The 23,446-nt window shown below is 35.2% G+C and overlaps 1 protein-coding gene across 1 annotated transcript in view; it reads right to left on the bottom strand.

The window, feature by feature from the left end:
• The window catches only part of LOC110105764 (vacuolar protein sorting-associated protein 51 homolog), an 82,502-nt gene that overhangs the window by 47,820 nt on the left and 11,236 nt on the right, over positions 1-23,446 (bottom strand). The window contains exons 5-10 of the mRNA XM_020835390.2: positions 19,872-19,970; positions 19,664-19,741; positions 9,630-9,707; positions 7,178-7,285; positions 6,205-6,305; positions 6,016-6,083 (exon numbers count right to left, since the gene is read on the bottom strand). Of these exons, the coding sequence (XP_020691049.1) occupies positions 6,016-6,083; positions 6,205-6,305; positions 7,178-7,285; positions 9,630-9,707; positions 19,664-19,741; positions 19,872-19,970 (532 nt within the window). The remainder of the gene's footprint in view (positions 1-6,015; positions 6,084-6,204; positions 6,306-7,177; positions 7,286-9,629; positions 9,708-19,663; positions 19,742-19,871; positions 19,971-23,446) is intronic.

The following is a 23,446-nucleotide window of genomic DNA, read 5'->3' as shown; positions in this document are numbered from 1 at the left end:
CTCTCTCTCTCTCTCTCTCTCTCTCTCTCTCTCTCTCTCTCTCTCTCTCTCTCTCTGTGCGGGCTGAAGAAGTAGGGGAGTCGGCGTGGAAGGAGCTCCAGGAGCAGAGAAACAGCGACGAGATCTGGAGGGGGTCATGCGAGAGGAGTTCGGGGAGAGGAAGTGTGGAGTCGGAGAGGCTTCCCTTTCATTTTATAGACGCGAAAGAGGCGAGAAACGAGGCCGTCGTCGCAGGATTCGCGCAGGGATCGCGGAGAAGTGATCGTTCGGAGCCGCATCTACAGTAATTTTGACGGGATTTCGGCAGGGTTCCTGGATCCGATGGGTGCAAGGTATGTACACGGGATTTTCAGTTTGCTTTCTCCTCTCTTCTTCTCCTTTGGGTATAGCATGAGGGTCAACAGCATCTTATAAAAAAAAGGTTGGATGGTTGTTAGCATGTTTTGATTGCACTAATTAGAGTTTATCATGTCCATATATAGTGATGGTGGCTATCATTAACTGTAAGCTTGCTTTAGTACCATCTCACTACTATATTACAAGCAATATCGAAGGGCAAATTTGATTTTCCATTTTTTGGAGCCCATGGATTTCAAGGATGAATTCCTGCATTCCTAATATAAGATTCATTTCATTTATTATTGTTAATCATGACTATCAATATTGATTTTGCAAACTATGTGATTCTTTTATTTTTACCATTGATGAAAAACTCTTGGCCTTTTTCTGGGCTTTTCAATTGCCCTTCTACCCTTCCCTTCTTAACATTCCTATTTAATTCGAGTCATGAAGACAGGTGTTTCTGTACACTATAATTTCTTAAACCCCTCTTTCATGCACAATATTTATATTAATTTTCTATTTCGTTCTTCTTATTGATGGGGACATCAGATCAGCGTGGAAGGTTTATCAGAGACGTGGCCGCCGATCTACAACCACGATCAAGTCCTTGTATTTATGAGTCATGATTGTATTTTATTTTATTTATGCATTTTCTTATTTGCTTAGGTGTCGTTATTATTTTCCTTTGTATCCCTTTTATGGGAGTGGTCGCATGTAAGCCCAAAGGACAAGTTGGTCTTTTATTTTCTTGAATCTTTGTACCCGGCTATTAATAACCTCATTTCCTTTGTTTTGAGCTAATGAATGATTATGAAGAATTTTCCTGCACTTGTGTTTGAGAGCCTTTGAGAGTTCTTGGAGAGTTTTGGAGAGATCCCCTGGAGAGGGAGATTGGCGTATCACCCACCAACCTTGGAGACGGCCGGGTTCGTGGTTTTATCTTCTTCATTTTCTTGTCATCGCATCATCGTCGAGCTTCCAAAACCCTCCACCCATCCTCCTCCCCATCACGGCCAAAGCTACCTCACCCGATCCCCCTCCCCTTCCAAACTCCACGGCCAAGCATCCCCAATTCCCCTTGCCGCCAGCCAAGGCCATAGCCGCCGGCCACTAATCCCCTTGCCTCTTTTCTTTTGTTTCCTGATTGGGTTGGGCTTACTTGGGATCAATTTGAAATTCAAATTCATTCAAATTTGAACTCAAATTATTTCCTAAATTAGCTCTTCTATTTTAGGAAAGTATTTGATTTAGATCGAATTTTGAATTTTAAATTCAAGAGGATTTTAATTAAATATTCCCTAATTTTGAAACCTAAATCAGGAATCTTCCATTGCTCTCATCAATCAAAACCCCACCCATACCTGCCGCTGGCCCCATGTCATATCCCATTAATCCCTATTCAAGTAATTTCCTAACTTCAACACAATACTTAGGAAATAATTTGAAAGCCACGTAACTCCTCTTTACTGAATTCCCCTAACCTGGAATGGATTAATTTATTTCCTAAGTGGTAATTGCATTTTTGGAAATAAAGCAATTCTTCCATTTTCTTTTCTCTGCATTGCCGCCTCCTACACCCGTCTCCCTTTTCACCGCCTCTCATCTCCCCTGATTGCAAGGAATAAATCCTCTCTTCCAAAACCTATAAAGGAGATCTGTCTTCAGCTCTCTATTCACAATTACGGCTAGGTTCTCCTCCCCGTTTTCTACAACCCAGATATTGTTTTCCTTTTTGATCTTCTTTTGTTTTGGTTGTTGGAAGTTATCTTTTCTTAAGCTAATTGTTTTCTCTAATCCCTTTTGTTCTCTAAGTTATGTCTTAATTTTATAAAAGTAAGAGTTGTTTCTCTTGTCTGATTTCTCTTTGTGCCTTGCTCTATATTGTTTGCATCAGTATCTTATTTGCTTTGACGGAAGCCATGGACGAAGACGTTGACGGCATCGAGTGGAAGATCTCTACGTCTCTTGGCAAAGGTTTTTTTTCTCACTTGTATCTTATTTCTTTGAAATCTAAATTCTCGTTGGCTTGATTGTAATCACAAAGACTCATCCAAGTGCTCTTGCTAAGCCTAGTAAATCGTAGGTCATTGAGTGTACTTTCTTTGCATCCTAACTCTCATTGTTAGATTAGGGATTAAATTGAAGGCTACTAATTTACATTGTTTCAATTGTCTTATTTATCTTGAAAATTTCCTAGCTTGGAGCATGTGATCTAGCCTACGCAAAACATCTCTTTATTTGTTTTTAATCGACACTGCGAACTGCTAATAATTTTAATCCAAAATTATTCTAATCAAAAGTTGTGCAATGCTTAAAATGAAGCCATAAACATGTCATCTAAGTAGTCCTGCATCACTTATAGTTCTACATTGTCAATGCCAATAAATTATGTCCAAACTTGATTTCCATTACCTTTGTTATTTGATTATTACTTTCTTTTTTTCATATTAACTAGCGTATCTATTTATTCTAAACTCAATGATGCTCTTAAATGCACCAATCATTTATGCCTGGTGAATACAATACAATTTATATTGCTTGATTGTCACTAGCCCAAACTTCTTATGCATCCCCCGCCCAAGAAAATGAGCTATTATTTTATAAACCCTTCACATGCGCTGCATTTAAGAACACACACATGACATATAATCAACGAAGTTTTATTTTCACCTATACCCTCATAAGCCTCAAGTGTTCTTCAAATTGGAATTTTTTCCTGAGCATTTGCATGACATGTTTGCAGATAAGAAAGAAAAAAATGCAAGCAAAACAAACTATTAAGTATTTAGCAATTCAATGTTGAAGTCCAATTTCATCACTAGGCAAGAAATGTCATCCTGCATAAAAGAAATATGGAGTTATGGACACAAGAAATGTAATTGACGGTGGTTTGTGGATAATATTTTATTCTTTTGAACTTGGGCAATGTTGTTTGGTTGTATCCTTGTGGCCTACATTGGTTTTGAAGGATGGTAGTGTTTGTATTTAAGCGTTGTGGCTTTTAAAGTTTAACAACACTATGTTATACCAATTCCCCCCTATCCCAAGATTAGTCCTCGTGTACAATTTTTTTGGCTTCTCGTTCAGAGAGTGGACTCTATTACAAGGAATGTATTTTCTCCATCTTTTATTACCTTCAACTAGGCTATTGGGATTTGCATTTGGTATGTGGCTAATGGGACAAGTTTGGATTCGAAATTAAAAGCAAGCAAAACTTGTTCTTATCCTGTGGGATTTTAATTTAAACAAGGAATAAGCTCGATCTTGTATCAAACACATATATTAGCCTAGGAGATGAGATGTTATAAGTAGTTATTCTGAGACATTTAATTATGAACTTTTGTCTTCAATAAAATTTATCTTTCCAATTTCAATTGTAAGTACAAGCTAGATATATGATTTCTTTGAATGCAGTATTGATGTGACTATCTATTTTCATTCCGTGATTTATTTTATTTACAATTGTTTATATTGACTTGTTTGTGCTCATGATTTTGATAAAAAAATGACACGTTAAATCCAATTTTTGAAAACTAAATTAATTGCTCGTTGATTTTGGATTTCAATTATTGTGGAATTTCTTAGAATATTTCAATCGTCCCATTATCATTTTGATGCAGGCAAACTAGAAAGAAAGAGCCAATAGAGGAGAACACTAGGACAATTAGAACAAAACTCGATTCAATCTAGAAAGCTGACATCCAAACAAAACATCAAAACAACCAAAGTCGAACAAACGAAACAAAGTTTAAAAATAAAAACACCATCCTCAGAACAACCGGCAAGTGTTTCCTCACATGCAATGAAAAGTATGTAAGATAAGATAAGTGCTTAGGGCTTGCAAACCAAGGGTCCACCACAGCAACAAGGTCCAACATCCAACCAAACTCCTCCAGCAAATGTCACCAAATTCTGCCAACAAACACCTTCCAAGAGCTCAAGAGGAAGGATACAAGTGGAGTGGAACTTGCATAAAGAAGAAGAGATTAGAAGCCAAGACGAAATAGAGAGGGCGAAGAGAGAATTGGAACAAGCTCTCAAGCTTTTCCAAGGAAGAAGAAGAAACCCTCACGTTTTTAGAAACTTTTCTCAAGTTAATCAACAACCTCCTCAAAACAAATACATCTTTAATTTATAAGAGAAAAGGGGCAGCCAAACAGCCAATTTCCACCTCCAACCAAACCAACCAGATAAGAGGAAGAGGAATGCCAGCAGGCAAAACAAAATAGCACCCGAAAAGGCAACACAGGAACTGGGTAAAAGCAGCCACGGGAAAGGAGCAGGCGCCCAGGGAATAGGGACAGAGCAGGGGGATCGGAACAGCCCACAAGAAGGAGAGCCCGGAGGTAAGAACCAAAGAGACACAGGGAAAGGAAAGAGGCAAGAAACCACTCCACTTAATGAGATAATAAGTGCAATTAATCCTCCAAATAATTAGCTAAAACATTAGCTCAAGCATTAATGAGCTAGAACCAAGTAGCTTCCAAAAATTCAGCTATAAACCAAAGCAGCCAAGGCCCAACCCGAGAGCAGGAAGCAGCCCAAAGACCAACAGAGCCCAAGAAGCTAGCACACCCAAGGCTTGCTATGTCCAAGCACTACCTACACATGATCATTGGATGTTCTCTATCATTGGATATCATATAAAAAACAGCTATAATATTCAAATTACAATAAAACGAAAAAAACTAAAATATGCATGCATCACATTTGGGTTCAAATTCTAGTATTGTTTGCTTGCATTTAAAGAAAGTTGTTGAATTAACTAGTGTCTTATGAATTGTGAATTATTAATTTTGTTCGCATGTATTCATAGTTTATATCACATTAATTGCATTAAAAAAACTCTAAACTTAAACCATCCTGCATAAAATTGCTAAAGCAAAATTTCCTTATTGTTTGGTCTTGCAAAAATAGTAGACACTAATCTATTGTTTTACTTGTGCATTAGACTAACAAAATAAACACGATCATAAAGACGAAGGCAATCTCATATGTTACTCATCTTCTTATAATGATTTAACTGTCAGGACCAAGTCCTACCCTTTACAGTCATAAAATTATCAAACAAACTATAAGCAGGACAAAGTATTCTAAACAACCTGAGAAAAAACATATACAGGTTCTTAGCCGTAGATATTAAAAGATATGTGCATACACAGGCGTTTTTTAAATAAAATTAGCACAGCCAATAAATTTAGAGGAAAAGGAGAATCAAAGAGCAGATTAAGGACAAGGAACTGGAGATAATTAAAGCAAAAAAATAACACTGTTGTGCAGGGAGTAGTACAAATAAATTTGTTGGGCAAAGTAAAAAAAAACACTAGCAGAGAATTATCTAGTTCAATTAGTTAATAACTTTAGAAAGTTACAGAAAACGACTCTAACACAATAAAAAATGAAAATTCTTTAGAATAAGCGGTATTGTACATTAGGATGAAACTGATTAATTTTTTACTCATTTAAATTTGATGTATTCTAGGCTGAATCATGCTACCTTTCATAATAAAGAAAATAAAAAACATATCGTTAGAAGCTTTATATATAAATGGAAGGGCAGAACGACAAGAAGATAAAGAATGTTATAAATTTCCAAATTTTAAGAGCCAAATAAATAGATCTATTGCAGTGATACCCAGGGAAACAGCATGAATTATGTTTTCATGTCCTTACAGAGCATCGGCAGTAAACTTGCTGCAGAAGTTCTTTTCTTTATGTGGTGCTGAACAATTCCATAACGCCTTCAAACATTACGATCAATCAGAACAAGTACTACAGGCATGATCATTCAGTTAAAGATGGTAAAGTATAAATATATAAAATTTTAAGAAAAGGCATATACCCCACAAATCAAATTCATACTTTGAAAAGAAGTCCTGCGCAAGTTTGATGAGCCGAACCTCTGAATCAGGAAATATTATAAGATATGCATGAGCTGTTTTGGAAAAATCCTCGATTGAAGCCTAAATGCAGGGAATAAACAAGAAAAAATTAGATTTAGGCTCCAATAGCAAAGATCAACAAGCTTGACACGAATCTGGCCTCCCAAACAGCAAAAACAGCAAAAACAGCAAAAATGGAGAGAAAAATGCAGCAGAAATCAGCGATGAAGACTTCTATTTCAGCCCAAGAAATTGCTCTGATATCAATTTGATACAAAACACTTGAAGATTTCAAGTAAATCATATCAACCTCAGGAAAATAGCGAGAAATTTTCACTAATCCAGCAAAAAATCAGAGAAAAACATGAATTTTATTGCAAGAACACAAACTAACGGAAGAAAATAGAAAGATACAAATTGATCCTCTATTCGAGAGGAGGATCTATCTCTCCCAATTCTCTCCAAAAACCTGAGAGATCTCAAATTTCAGTTGAATTCAAGATGCCCTAACCCTAGGAAAACAAACTATTTAATGCATACAATTCAAAAGGAAATTCCTAAACAGCCCCTATTTTGAAATCTCCCTCCCAACGCCCTTCAAAAACCTTCCTAAATAGCTCCTTGAAGATTTGGACAGTCGGCTCCTGCATATAGGAGGCAGAGAATCTTCAGCCTACTTCTTGTAAGCCAGTCCCGTATGGACCGGCTGGACCGGTCCAGTGGACCGTTCTAACAGAAACTTCGAAACATCGGTCAGTACTTCCAAAGAAAATGTAACATTCTTACAAGGAGCAACGTTAAAACATCAAAACTCACGTGTAAGTGCAGTCAATTTCTTTAAGAACAACTCCTGGCCATGTATTCATATGCATGGAACATTGAAAACATTCAAATAATTGCATAAACACATCAACTAGGCGGAAGGAAAACATAAAGAGGAACATTGATCTTGCCTTAGGTAGCCCATCTGACTCTGAAAGATCAACCTCTTTAGAATGATTATGGAACTTTAAGAGACAATCCTCAAACTTTTCAAGCAACTTTGACTTCAGATTGTCAACCTGTCAAGAATTAAAGAACTTGTCAAAAGCTTTAATAAGCCAGGAAAGAATATTAAATTATGAGATTTACATAAGAATTAAATATAATTAATCAATGTCAAATTTAGAAGACCGTTCTGGGAGGAAGTTATCAACTAAGTACTCCCTAGTTTGACCTTGTTCTCAAAGAAACAAAAAAACCAATTATGAAAAAAAAGTAAAGATATGTAGGAAATATAAGAACAGCACTTTAAACGAAAACCATAGGAATGGTATACAGATAACATATGAGCTAGCTTAATCCTGATATAACTTCAAATTCCATAGGAATGAAAGCACTGCTACCCCAACAGGTCAGCAATAAGCAGACAATTGTATACTTGGAAGAACTTTTCTCAGCCAAATTCCATCAGGAATTTAAACCAAAAATAAAATAACTTCTCTGTCAATATTCTGAGCAGAATGGAAGATACTATATTTAATAATGCATCACGAAGTTTGCCATTTACTTAGAAAACATATACAGATAGCATGCCCAAGTTAATGGAGTTGACAAGTTCATTTTTAAGAGGAATACTTATGTGGATGTTTGAGGGTCTGAGCAATGTTTCTGTTGCCTCCAGTTTGACTCTGAGATCACGGGTTTAGGTCATAGAAACACTGTGTTTATAATGCATAGGTATAGCTGCTTATATCAACCTCTCCCTAGGCCCTGTATTGTGAAATTGTGAAGCTGCATGAACTAAGACCTTTTTTTAACCTATACAGATGCTAGAGATATCTCTAGTTGGTAGCCAAGAACAACTGTGAACATGCCCGAGTCCTAACCACTCAGTCATTTTATTGGTTATCAACATAATATTCACTAAACTGTACTAAGTTTTTAAGTTGCTTCAAAACAAGTCTTCAAAGATCTATCCGGGAGTCAAAGAAAACAAAAGAATAGAGTGACATATCATGCTCAATGTATTGGATCACTTGGCGGTTGGCGCTACCAAGTCTCCTATAATCTCTAACTAATGGAAATGTAGGACAGACTTTGTAGTCCATGCACCATCAAAAAGAGTCCACGGGTTTCAAGCATGACCCTACCTCAAGGTCAGAAAAACCCAATCCCCAACACAATGGGATATAATTCTAAGAAGAACAAGGCCACCAAGTCGCACCCCAACATATAGGACAAACCTAGAAATACATGGGATAGTCATCAGTTATTCCCCATACTGGCGGGCATAACAAATGATCAAACATACAATCTATAATAGATAAATTAATGAAGTCTCCCAAAATCCAGTAACAACAGACTCACACGATGCTAATGCGACCCTAGCTTTAAGATCAATGAGCACATTGTCCACAACACAGTAAATTGTAGGCATAAGAAGACATAGGTCAACACCCAAACACAAGGGATAGTCCTATTTCACATTTGACTGTCTCTACACATTTTAGGCATCACCTTGGACCTTTACAATGGACAATAGAAACATAAAAGCAAGACATTATGGCTTACAAAACACCAAAATACCTCCTTTGGGGGTGCTGAATTCTGGAACCTAGTACTTTCCAAAACCTATTTCAATGGTAGCAATCTACGAAAAAACTTAAAAAAAAAAATTATAAAAAAATGGTAGCAATCTAAGAAAACAACATTGTGAAAAACATGGAACCATATGTAACTCGAGAAGTCCTAGAATAACCTCAGGAATGGAGTTGCGTTGCTCTCAAATCCATATTTTACCGAACTTGCACTGAAAAAATCACTCCAACCACCATAAAAACCTACCAAACTATTTCAACCTCAACATAATAATGCCAAGTAGATTCATAAAAACAAATCACATTTGCATGATTATGCAGGAAGCAACATGAACTTCAATGAAGTTCACTAAGCTTGCAACATATTCCCCATCAGGATAGCATGTGAAGATCAAAGCATGCCTGATACTGACGAAACCAGTTTGTGAACTGACATTTGAACTAAGTGCACAAATAGAAGGTGTCATTTGATGCATGAGATTCTTTAAAGTGTAAGGTTCAGGAAAAAAACATGTGCAGCATGACCACCTAATTTCCCAAAAAAGCTACTTTAATAATGAACATTACACCAAAATGGACGCCTAGTGCAACTATATTGTCCATTTAGCCATTTTGAGACGATTTCAATTTCAAAAAACATTAGATCATTCTCTTCTGAAGCTATATAATTATATGGGTGCAAAGAAAATATCATAGGAGGTCCAAGTCATCCAAGCATTCACATTATTGACCATATAGCTCATAGATCACCGAAATATTAAAACAAAGCATGTATTTAACAAAGAAAAGACATAATAAAATATGAAAATAAGGGGGAAATACAAACAGAAAAACTCAGTTGTTTAAGAAGAAGAACAGCTTCTGCCCTTCTTTCAATAGGCACTGACTCGGAAGAAAGTTTTTCCTGCAAAGAATTGAAGTAAATTCTTAATCTAACAGAAATATCTCAAAGAACCACGGATGTTTTGGAAGAATGACGACAAAAGAAATATATCACGGAAAGAATAACTAAAATCATCTCATTAAACGATATTAAACATAAGTAAAGAACTTTGAATTTGACAAGCATCATTTGGGTTGGTGGTTCTTGTAAAAGAAAGGAAAAGTTAGATTATTGCTAAAACTACCAGGCAGAACAATGGCTATTTATGGATAAGTTTCTCTCGTGGAATAAGAGCAACCACTAACTCATGAAATAAGAGGAATCATGCATCCGAGGAATTGGATGTAAACTTCAAATAAAAATCACCAAGGTATTTTTAGAACATGCATTAGTTTGGCATTTGTGAAAAAAATAATAATAATAACAACCATGATAGTAAAATGGAACATGATTAACAACTAGCTTTGTAACCTAGTTACAAGCAGGGTTAGCAGCAGCGTTAACTTCAACCTAGCTATTTGAAGCTGAAATTTACTTGCTAGTATTTTTCCTTAAGGCGGATTGTAGTTAACTAAATTTTCCTAATAGTTGTATATTTTACTTGCCTCTATACTAGTGTTTTTATTTCAGTAGTTTCTCTTCTAGTTTCAACATTGTTTTTTAGTTCCAGTACCTAGTTCTTTAGCACTGTAGTTTAGAGTACTTGTTCTTTTTCTTTTCTGCACTGTAGTTTACAGTACTGATCAATTTTGTTTCTTGCTTGCAGGTATTTGGAGCTTGTACTTGCAAGAGCATACTTGGAGCATTGGAGAGCTTGCACAAGAGCTTTGGAGTTTGTTAGTGTTTTGGGTTTTGGAGAGCACTATTTGAGAGTTTTGTGTTTGAGCTTTAGGAGTTTGGGTTTAGTTGGTGTGAGTTTGTACTTAGATTTGTTTAGTGTAAACATTGCTTGTTTTCTCATTTACTTGCACTATAATTTAATTAATTAATCAAGTTTAAGAAATTTTAATTGGTTGTAAATAAATTAATTAGAATTTAAATTTATTTTAGATTGATTAATTTTTATTTTAATTAATTATCAGTTAATTAAATGAAATTTTAAATTAGTTTATTTTAAAATTGATTATTAATATTTAATTAATTAAATGGAATTTTAAATTGCTCAATTAATTAAATTTAAATTTATAAAATTGATTAATTATTTATTTAGTTAAATGAATTTAATTATAACTTCATTTTTATTAATTAAATTGCATATTTTAATTTTATTTTAAAATTGATTAATTAATTAAATGGGCTTTATGAGAATTTAATTTTTATTTAAAATTGATTGTTAATCAATTAGATGATGAAATTTAAATTTCTTTTTAAATTGATTTATTAATTACTTAATTGATTAAATGAGATTTAAAATTTATTTTAAATAATGAATTATTTTTTGGATTAATAGAATTCTCAAATTACTCTACAATAGCTCATGAAATTTAGCAACCTCCTGACGCAATTTTGACAACCTCTTGATGACCTCTCCCCGCAAGAGGAAGTAAGGACGGCACTTGTCATGGTTTCTACCCACCTGAATCAAAGATAAGACGTCGCGGGGTCTTCAAAGATCGATGGCATAGGGCCTTCAAATTGAAAATTCGTCCAGCACAGATCAAAGATCAATGGCGCAGGTCTTCGGTTAAGATTCATCTGTCCATATCAAAGATCAACGGCGCAAGCCTTGCGTTCATCTGCCTTTGTTGTTTCTGTCTCGTGGGGTCTTCAAAGATCGATGGCGTAGGGCCTTCAAATTGAAAATTCGTCCAGCACAGATCAAAGATCAATGGCGTAGGTCTTCGGTTAAGATTCATCTGCCCATATCAAAGATCAACGGCGCAAGCCTTGCGTTCATCTGCCCTTGTTGTTTCTGTCTATTTTATTGTGCAGGAATTGTATTTCCCTTAAAACAGTCGATTATGTAGATTGCAGTAAATTATATTGCAGACTAATGCGTTAGTTAAGGTACAAATAAGTTTGATTTCAAACACAGGTTTGCTCCCAAACTCAAACCTAGGATACGGCAGGCTCGGGAGTATGGAGGAGGATGTAACTTCATGTGGTGGCTCTCGCATGAGGTCGCACATGAAAGTGCTTGGATTCAGGATCCGGCGGTAGTGGGTTCGGCTCGTTCGAATGGGTAGAGTGGCGCGGGAGTCTGGGTTTGGTCCCATGTGAGGCGTTAGCACTGTTGGAAAGGATATGCGGGTTCAGCAATTGAAATGGAGGAGGCGTTTGGTCAGTCTGTGGATTGGATTTGATTGGAGCGGATGAGTGGTTTGGAGTTCGATCCACGAGCGTGAGGAAGACAAGTGCCTAGGAGCTTCTACAGAGATCGAGGGAGATTGGAATAGAACCAGAATTGGAGAGCAGAACGTTTTCTTCTGCGTGCGTGAGGGTTCAAATGAGAAGGAAGGAGCAGGTTGGGGACGTTTTGTGTTGTGAGGGAAGTTACATGAACAAACCATTGCATCTTTAGGAATAAACCGTGCGTGGGGCCAACTCGAAGGCAGGTGCATTGCTTCGTAAAGTTGTTTGAATTTTTTTATTTTTTTTAGTCAACAGAAGCTATTATGGAGAAGATTCAACCCCAGAGAAGAATCAAATTTGCTACGAAGAGATATTTGCACGTGGAAAAACTCAATGCAAATCGAGCCCTTCTATCATTGGCTGTGAATCTGCCTTCTTCTAGTTGCTTGTAAAAATTTGTATTCTTAAATGGATACCTAAAGGAAAAAGTCTACATGATGCCACCTCTTGAATTTGAAAACCTAATAACAAGTAATCAAATGTGAAAATTAAAGAGATCTATTTATGGACACAAACAATCTACTAGAGCTTTGTTCAAGAGATCCACATGAGAGGCTCCAAAGCTATTTCTCTTTAAAAATAATTAAAAAAAAAAAAGTCAATCATGATCTTTTATGAAAAAGTCCAATTAAGGTAAGGCCTCATTTTTAATTGATTATGTTAACAAAACAGTTGCAGAAAAAAAATTTTAAAAAAAATGACTGGCCTCTAAACAATTCTTAGGGAAAGAATTTAAAATCAAAGATTTAAGAAATCTTCGATATTTGCTAAAATTAAGGTTATTAGATCAAAAGGAGAAATCAATCTCCCAAATAAAAAATGTCCTACCCCTCATAAAAGAAAATGGAATGCTGGGTTGGAAACCAGCAAAACACACCTGTATATACTAAATCAAAACTTAAAAGGATGAAAAAGAGACCATCTGATGATATCAAAGACTTGTTGGAAAAATTATACATCTTTCACATATCAAGAAAGAGATTGAATTTCATATTAATGTTGTAAGCAAATTTATGAATGATCCAAGGAAGAAGCAAATGGAGGTTGTCAACCAAATTTTGACGTATTTGAAGTTAACTCCAGGAGTAGTATTTTTCTTCAAATAAAACTAAGATCGAGAAGTAGAAATCTATTGTGAAGCATCTTAGATTGGCTCTATCAATGATAAGAAGTCCACATCCAAATATTTCTTCTTCATGCGAGGTAATCTAGTTACCTTCAGAAGCAAGAGATAGTTTGTAGTAAAGCAAAAGCTGAATTTTGCGCAATAGCTCATGTTATATATGAAAGAGTTTGGATCAAAAAACTTTGAATAACCTGGGCAAAATCAAAGGGAGAAGGCATGTTTTTGTAATAATCACTATATTATATGTATTGCTAAAAAAATTTTACATCATATTAGAACCAAAAACATTGAAATTGATTGTCATATTATTAAGGAAATAATTGATAATAATTTCATCAAATTATTCTATGCTCCAACAAACTCTAAAGTTGTTGTAATATTAATTAAAGCGCCATCATAAACAAACCTTGAGGACCTATTTTCCAAGTCTATTCAGAACAAATGTTGTAATGACTAAATTTTTAATATAATTTAAAATAATTATAATTAAAAAAATTTATTATAACTAAATAATTTAAAAGAAATATCATCAACTAAATCGTACATTTTTTAAAGGATTCCAACATATTCCTATATATTATCTGTTAAAAGGGGGCACAAAACCCACTACATAGAGAGAAATCGAAGGGACAAACCTTTTGGTACATGAGACACTAGACTCCAAGATTTTTTGTTTAAGAAATAGTAATTTAGTGGAGTGAGTGCTTGAACCCATGACCTCTTGGATAGAAATAGAGGTACAAAGCACCAGGCCAAGGCCTGGTTAAAAATTGTACTTCAGACAACACGTATTCCTACAGTTGTCATATAAATTATCAAGCGAGAGCCGATTCTTACCCTTGCTTAAGAGAGTCAGGGAGATGAAAGAGGAGTGCAAAAGTGAGACAGAGAGTTGAGGGAAGAAGCTAGGCAAAGGAGGGAGCCACACAAGCAAAATTGTTAGTGTGCAAACAAGGGAGCATGAGGTCAATAGAGTGTGAAGCAGTGGAGGCAAATGGGGGTGAGCAGATAGGATGCCAAAAAGCTAGGAATTTTCTACTTTTCTTCCTTAAGCTAAAAGGAAAGCTCCATTTCTCGCTATATGTTTCCTAAAAATAATTTAGGACTTGAGAAAAATCTCGTGGTTTCTATAAGAGGAAGAAGAAGAAGAAAAAAAGATGAAGAAGATGAATCTAGGTATAAAATTCGATATATATATATATTATGTGTGTGTTTATTTATCTATCTATAAATTAGAAAATTTTAGAAAATATCTTGAAGAAATATGAAAAATACGATTTTATTTTGAGATGGTATGTGGTTTCCTAGGTATTAGATTTAATGAAAAAATTTTGGATTATATCCTAAAAGGAATAATAGAAATATAAAATTAACTTTTATGCGTGCTGGTTAAAAAATTCTAATTATAAAATTAAAAGAAACGAAACATTGAATATATAAAGAGATATATATATTTATTTATTTTATACATACATATAGAAATTAATTTAATTAAATTTTTTGTATAAAATGAAGTGTGGAAAAACTGTTGGAGATCCATAGTTTTGCCAAATGGAATCCATGTAGATGTTAACAGGATATGACAAGTAATCATGGAGATCCAGAAGAAAAGTCACAAGGCAAATTTGCTCTTATTGCCACTTTATGATTTGTGGTGATGCCAATCGGATTTAATGAATAAAATTTTTAAACCATTTTTAGACATATTTGTGATAATATTCCTTGATGAAAACTTTGTCTATTAAGGAAATGATGCTAGTCATACAAATCACCATCATGCAATTTTACAAACACATAAGGGACATGAATTCTATGCAAAGTTTTAAATGTAACTTTTGACTGAAAACTGTTAAATTTCTTGGACAGGCGATCAATGGTGAAGGTATTATAGTAGACGACAGCAGTAACTGATTGGATGAGACCTATCACAATAATAGAAGTAATGAGTTTTCAAGGACTAGTCCGATACTACAAAAGATTTGTCGGAGAATTTTCTCAAATTGCGGTCATTATCCGTATTAACATAAAAAGCAATGAAATTTAAATGGGATGATCATTGAGAAGAAACTTTTCAGAAATAGAAAGCCTGCTTAATGACTGCAATTGTACTGATAATTTTGTCATGTACGAAAAGGTTTTCAATATATATAATAATGCATTCTTAAGAGGATTATGATGTGCTTTAATACAAGATGGAACAATAGTTACAATTCTGAAAAACTAAAAAATCATGAAAGAAATTATCCTACAAATGATCTGGAGCTAGCAATGTTATGTTTACACTAAATATATGGAAATATTATTTATATGGAGTTAGGTAAAAAGTATGATTGATTGAATTTAAAACAAAGGGTGTTGTTAGAATCAACAAATATTATGATTTGAACGTACAATATCATCCAGAGAAGGGAAATGTTGTTGCTAATGCTTTAAGCAAAAAAGATCCGGCAATACAAACCAGTTGATTGCTCAACAAGAATATAGACAATTTTGCTAATGAAAGTTCTGATATATTAAACTAGATGATAATACATTCAATTTTGAAAGATAGAATATGTGATACAATACTGCAGGATATTAATTTTCAGAAAAATCTAAATCTGGTTAAAGTGGATCATATAGAGAAATATAGTATTGATGAGGAAGAATTATTGAGATATAGAGGTTGAGTTTACATTCCAACAAATGTTCATGATTTAAGGAAAAAAATGTATAAGTATATCACACATGCTATTCCATGCCTTTAGAAAGTAACAAAATGTACCAAGAATTCGAAAGATTATTTTGGCAATCAAGGATGCAAAGAACTGTAGTAGAAACTATTGCTAAATGTCTCGCTTGTCAAATGGCTAAAACTGAAAATCAAAAGCCAAAATAATTGTTGCTAGGATACCAAGATCGACAGAAGGTCACGATACCATATAGCTTATCACCAATAGATTGACTAAGTCTGCATATTTAATGCCAGTCTATCAAACTAATTCTGTGGGGAAATGACAATGTCAAATGTAAATGAAATCATAAGATTACAGGATATACCTATAATACCCTTTAAAGGTCAAATTAGAGACAAGTTAAAAGCAGCTCAGGATCGACCGTAGAAATACTATGACTCCAAGCATAAAATGATAGAATTTAAAGTGAATGAATTTGTTTTCTTAAAAGTTAGAACAATGACGAGCATTTTTAGAATTGGCCAAAGAGGAAAGCTGAATCCAAGATACATTGGCCCATTTGAGATCATTAAAAGAGTGGAAAAGGTTGCTAACAAATCAGCACTACCTGCAAACATATCTCATGTATACAATGTTTTTAATATTTGATGTATAAATTGTTTTTTTATATACCAATGCTCAGAAAATGGTTATTGATGAAATCTAGAGAATCTCACAAGATGAAATTGAGATACAGAATAATTTGATATATATAGAGTAGCCTGAAAAATTTTTAGAAAGTTATATTCGTAAGTTAAGAAATAGAATAATTCCTTCTGTAAAAGTGACATAGAAGCACACATCAATAAAGGAGGCTAAATGGGAAAAAGTGAATGAGATGAGGCAGAAGTTTCCTCACCTTTTTGAGAAAGTATGAAAAGATGAATTTCGGAGACAAATTTCTAATAAGAGGGGGAAAATAATTTGCCTTGTAATTTTGGTGAGCTGCTGAATTCTCTTCTAAAATCAGCTCATTAATGTGTATTTAAGGCCAAATTAGATTCATTCCCCCCTCCTCTCTATTGACCTTTTGGTTTCCCCCTTGGCTCCCCTTCCCGAGGCTGGCCCTTCTCCCCTGGTTTGCCTGTTCCGGTTCCCTATGGTGCCTGTTCCTTCCCCTTTGGCTGTCTGTTCCGTTCCCTTTGGCTGCCTGTTCCGTTCCCTTTGCCTGCCTATTCCGACTTCCCCCTTGTGGCTGCCTGTTCCAGTCCCCTATGTTGCCCGCTCTTATCTTCCCGTGGCTGCCTTTCGGATTTCCTGTGTGGCTCTTTAGGTGTTGTTTCTGGACAGCCCCTTGACTTTCCATTTTCACTATTTTAATTGGTTTAAATGGGGATATTTTGGGCTTTTTGGCTGCCCCATTTTCCTAAATATGTGATGTTTTGTATGCATAAAGAGAGTTTATGAAGTAATTTTTAGAAGCCAAAACCTGCGGGTTTTCTTGGAAAAGCTTGCGAGCTTGTTCCATCCCTTCTCCTTCTTCTAAGATAGCTTGCGAGCTATGCCTCTCTTTCGTCTCGGCTTCTTGCCTCTTTCTTCTCTCCACAAGTTCAACACCACCTGTAATCTTTCTTCTCGACGAATGAAAGCAACTTTAGGTGTTTTATATTTATGTTGCAAGCGTCATTTTACGTTAAAAAGTTGTATTTTTATTTTGTGTTTCTTTTTTGTAACCAAGGGTCTCTTACTTGTTTTGGAAGCTTTTGGTTACATCAATAACCAAAAAGAATATTAAGATATGATGTGCAATAATTACAAAATAAAGAGATTTCTTTCGTACTAGTTTAATGAAAGTATGAGAAGTCTCTTTCGGAAATCGATCTTGTAAACGCTGGTTTTTCTTGAAGTGCCTTTTTGTACGTAGGTACATCCATGATTGAAGTTTATATAGTTCATACTCCAGAGGATTTGTTGACTTTGATGGAATCCACCTATCCATAGGATCTTCAATTTCATCTGGCTTGCTTTCTTCTGTCTTTTTGTCTTTTTTTCATTTTTTTGACGACTTAAACAAAACTCAAAGAAAGACTCAAAAGACTCAATCTAAAAAAAACTTAGACTCACAATAAGACTCACGACAAGACTTACAAGACTCACAAGTTGACTTGACTTGACAAAACAAAACTTGACAACCAAATCTAAAACCTAGGACTTCCTAACTTGCTCTGATACCTAATGATGCGGGCAAAAAATCCGGGGGATGGGGCACCCGACTACCCGAGGACCTCTGCCTACAAAGGGAAACGAAGGACAAGAAAAACTCCTACGAACGAAGATAAGACGAACAAACTCTTACATTTCAAATCTAAGACCGACTTAGAAATTAAAAAAACTAAATAACAACAACAAATTGAAATTAAAAAGACTTACAAACTCGACTCGAAATTAAAAACACCCTAAACTTGCTTCACTTAGAGAAGAATGATACAGGTGGGGTGTAAACTTGCGGAGAGACGAAAGAGATTAGAAGCCCGAGAAGAATGGTGGAAAGAGCTCGCAAGATTTTCGGAGGGGATGAGAAAAGAAGACGGACAAAGCTCGCAAGCTTTTCCAAGAAACCCGCAGGTTTACTTTTCAAAAAAAAACATATCATTCACCACTTAAAACATTACAATCCATCCCATATATATAGGTATGAGAAGGGAATACAAAAAGACATGGCATTGAATTCACACACGAATCCAAGCAACATAAGCATGGAAATCCCCCCATGCATTCACAGAAAACAGCCCAAGCCCAGGAACTGAAGGAACCACCACGGGAGCCAAAGAGGCCGCACGGAACCAAGGCGCCAAAGCCACGGGAAACCCCCCAGGCTCGAAAAACCAGCAGCCGACCGGAAATCCAAGGAGCCATGGCATGGAAAACAGTAGCCTACCGTGGAAGCCAAGGAGCCACGGCATGGGAAAACAAAACAACTTTCTTGGGATTCCAAAAGCCCTTTTGGAACCCAAGAGACAACTTAAATTAAGACATTAAAAACTATAAAAATTACATTTAATAAAAAGATAACTATGAACTAAAATGTTAGCTAATAATGAGCTAACCCTTAGTTCAATAAGTGAACTAAAGACCAGCTCATAAATGAGCTAAAATTTCAGCTCAATATTGATTGATCTTGTAAACTCGAGGGAAGCCAAAATTGATTAATTTTGGACATGAGTTGACCCCCTTTTGTCTACATCAATTATCGGATGTGAATAGTGCCATGAATATTTGCATGTGGCCAATTTAACCCAGAGCATTGCATTTCTTCAATTTATTCCCATGACTATACAAAGATGATCCAAATAGATCCTTCCCGCAGAAACTATGATACAATATTGATCCTAATTCAGTCCGTCAACAATAAAAAACCAATCCCAATTTAGTATATAAAGTATCATTTTTTATCAGTTTGGTATTGTCGAGAATCTAAACTGGAAAGATGTGATACTCTATGATTAAATTGGCCGCATGCAAATAATGGGGGACAATTTTTTGACATTTAACCCAAATTCCACTATACCGATTAAAATAGTCATTATTCATTTTATCAATGAGCCAAATGTATTTGGTATGGCTTCTTATTAATAGCCAAAAAAATTTACTGGTTTTTCTTTCTTAAAAAGGTCCAACACAAAGCTTGGTTATGAAATATAAATTTAATGATGCAAGATAATACAAATCCACAGAGCTCTAGTTGAAACTAGCAGCTGACTATCAGAAAATGTGAAATGGTTAAAAGAACTCTGCACTTGGTTCAAAGGCTCAAATCAAAGTTAAAACCAAATTTTGAAGGCTACCTGAAGATTCTGAATAACTATGTCCATTGCCTGTTCAGACGCCCTCTTGCAGTCTTGAAAGGACGAATCACCATATGCCTGTAGAAAGTGGAGAAAGATGACAACGACAATAAGATAAATATGAAAATAGATCATACAAGAAGATAAAACAAGCCTTAGGAGCTCTGTAATTGAAGGAAATTTTAAAAGATAAAATAAAAAAATAAACCTCAAAAATTGGCTTGGCTCCAGTAAAAAAGCGCACTGCATCTGCATAAGCTTCTGCTTTTATGCACCGCCCAAGTTGAGCAGGAAGATCATATATGAACTGCATTTTGTAAAGTTAAGATATAAGAACTGCTTTTAAGCACCTCCAATGCATACTAAAACAAACAAGCTAATAAATTCCTATTTCATATTTATTACCAAATGTTAGAGCTTTAAGAAAATCTCCTACAGTTTGTTTAGCTGACTAACGTTTATTCCACGAATGGTCTTGAGAACTGCTTTAACGCACTCCCAATGCATATTAAACAAAAAGCTAATAAATTCCAATTTCATATTAATTACATAATGTTGGAGCTTTAAGAAAATCTCCTGCAGTTTGTTTGCTAACTAATGTTTATTCCCTGAATGATCTTTGGGTTTTAATAAAGAATAAAAAAAACTATTTGGAGATCAATGGTTCTTCAAGCAGGGCCCAAAGTGGGCTTTTAGAATATTCATCTTCAGAGAATATTCAAATACATCAGGCACTTCAAGTTTCAACCACCCTTCACATTTCAGATGGTTCAAAAACTTGCTAATTCATACAGTAGGCTCTCCCAGTAGTGGGCTTGGATATTTTAGAAAGCCAAGTTCATAGGTATACGAAAGGAGAGTGCACCAAAAGAGCCTAGTTAAACCCAAATTAGGTTAAACCAATAAAGATAGAAAGTTTTGCAAAATCCAACTTGGATAGACCAAGCTACAGATCAAACAGACTAAGGTGGACCTTTGATAAATAAATAAAAATAAAAATAAAAAATTCGATGAACCAACTTAATGTGGCCAGATTAAGTGGTACAAAATTATCATAGTTATTTTTATTGATTTGCATGTAGGCACAACATACAACACCAAAGCCATAAAGAAGACCTAAAATCTCAACTTCTCTCTCGTCCTTCCATGTGCTCTCTCGTCCTTCCATGTGATCAGCCATGTAACTAAAAAAATAATACCTTCACTAATATCATATAGGGTGGCCAATCAAACCATTCAAAGGAATTAAAATAATAATACTTATGTTTATTTAAGGAGTTACTTGTCAAGAGAGGAGGATATTTAGGAAAAATTGCTTATTTGTTTGAGAAATTCTAGCGTACATGAAACAAATGAATGCCCACCAACCAGGTGTGACACAAGTTTAGAATTTAAATTTTAAAATTAGATTTTTTATATTCAAACATGATTTGCTTAAAATTTACAATAGACATTGATTCACACGTGATTGCCATTAGCAAAAGAATTGAACTCCTGACTATAAATTTCTCTCTCGCATTTAATTATTAAATAATTTCCTGAAGCATCATTTTAATTTTACTGCAGATATATTAATCTACTATGGCAATCTGAAAATTTTTCCTAAATTCCAGCAACTGGCATTAGCGGTAGTATTAAATTGAATTAGAAACTTAATTGTTAGGTACTTATAATTATTACCTAATAACTTAAGCTTTACTAATAATTAACCTAAACTTATTCCATGTTATCCTCCCCCAACCATACTTATTCTTATCCCTTCTTAACCCGTCTTAACCGCCACCTGGAGGCAAAAATAAAAATTGGAAATAAAAAAGAGGGTAGAAGGAGACTTGGTGCTGGAAACAGAGGGAAAAGGAAAAGAAACAAAAAGGAAATAGAGGGGATGAAGAAGAGAAGAGAAGAAGGTGAAAGAAAGAGAAGAGAAGAGAAGAGAAGAGAAAGAAAGTGAATGAAAGAGAAGAAAGGAGGATGAATGAAGAAGAAAAAGAGGAGAAAAAGAAGAGAGAGCAGAACAAGGCAAAAGTGGGAGGAAGAAAGGGGAAGAGGAGAAATCAAGACTTTCTAATTTAATATTTTCTTTCACAAATTAAATTTAAATTTGAGTCATAGGATTGAAGGCTTGAATGAGGAGATATTAATTTAAGAAAAACATTTTTTATGATAATTAATTTAATGTCGATGAGGTCAATAAAAAATTTATCTTAATTTAATAACAACAACATCATCAGGCCTTAGTCCCACTACATTAGGTCGGTTACATGAATCCTTTTTTTTTCCATTGTGTCCAATTAAAAGTCAAATTCTCGTTTAAATCTAATACATAAATATCATTTCTAATATTTTCTAACCAAGTCTTTTTAAGTCTACATCTACCTTTCTTAATATAAGTCAAATCTAATACCTCTACTTTCCTAATTGGGTCATCAGAAGGCCGTCGTTTTATGTGACCAAACCATCTAAGGAGTCTCTCATTCTTATCTTCCACTGGAGCTACTCCAACCTTTTCACCTACATGCTCATTTCGTATCTTGTCTCTAAGGGTAAAGCCACTCATCCACCTGAGAATTCTCATGTCTACAACACTTAACTTAGAATTATGCTTCTCTTTTAATCGCCAACATTCTACACCATAAAGCATTACAGGTCTCACCACCATCTTATAGAATTTTCCCTTAAGTTTGAGGGGCACTAAACAAACGAACATGAACCAAACATGAACCAAACATGAACACCCTTAAATTAAACGAACCAAACATGAACACAAATATAAAGCTCGAATCAAACACGAACCAAACATGAACAAGCTAATGTTAAACAAACACAAACATGAACACTCACATACTCGGCTCGGCTTGGTTCGTTTGCAGCCCTAGTCCAAAGTCAGAATCCTCCCACTAGGTCTATTACTACTAAAATTACACTCCATATATTAAATTTTAAATCTACTCGAACGAAAACCTTTAGACTCTAAGGTTGACCTACATAAATCAAGTTTACATTCAACTCTTATCAACAAGAAGAATATCATCAGCAAAAGCATACACCAAGGTACATCCTCTTACAAATGTCTAGTGAGAACATCAATAACTAAAGCAAAAAAATATGAGCTTAAGGCTGATCCTCGATGTAATCCAACCGAAATAGGAAAATACTTGGTCAAACCACCTTTTATTTGAACACAAGTAATAGCTCTTGCATACATATCTTTTAAGGGTTTGAATACAAGTGCTATTAACTCATTTCTTTTCAAGAACTCTCTGGTAGGAAATACTTGATTTCAAGTAGTTCCTAGCCAAAACTGAAGCAGAACAAGGAGAAAACTGCTGTCTCCAACAGTGGACAGCAACTATGCGCAGGAAAAATAGTGAAAATTGCGAGAAAATTGAGAGACAACACAAGCAAAGGCTTGTATTTTTACTAGTAGACGAAACAAATAGCAAAGATACAATTTGTTCTTCAATTCGAGAGAAAGAACTTACTCTCCAAAGTCTCCGGCGAAGCCAAGAGCCCAAAGCAAACCCTAGATCTCAAAGAGAAAACTCAAATTCAAGATAAGATGCAAATTCCCCCCCAAACTCCTAATTATACAAAATTAATCATAAAGGACAATAATAAACTTCCTAAAACAGCCCTCACATTCAAAATTTCCCTCCTAAACCTCCTCCCAAGAGCCCACGTGGACCTCACGCTCCGCCCGCCCCCTGTTTTCTCCGCCTGGAGTAACAGTGGACCGGTCCGGGTTGGACCGGTCCAGCCGGCCCCTCCTGGGCCGGCGTAACA

Source organism: Dendrobium catenatum, unplaced genomic scaffold, assembly GCF_001605985.2.
Source record: "Dendrobium catenatum unplaced genomic scaffold, ASM160598v2 fragScaff_scaffold_1342, whole genome shotgun sequence".
Taxonomy (NCBI): domain Eukaryota; kingdom Viridiplantae; phylum Streptophyta; class Magnoliopsida; order Asparagales; family Orchidaceae; genus Dendrobium; species Dendrobium catenatum.
The sequence above is the reverse complement of the archived record's forward strand: the minus strand, read 5'-3'. Positions and strand labels throughout refer to the sequence as shown.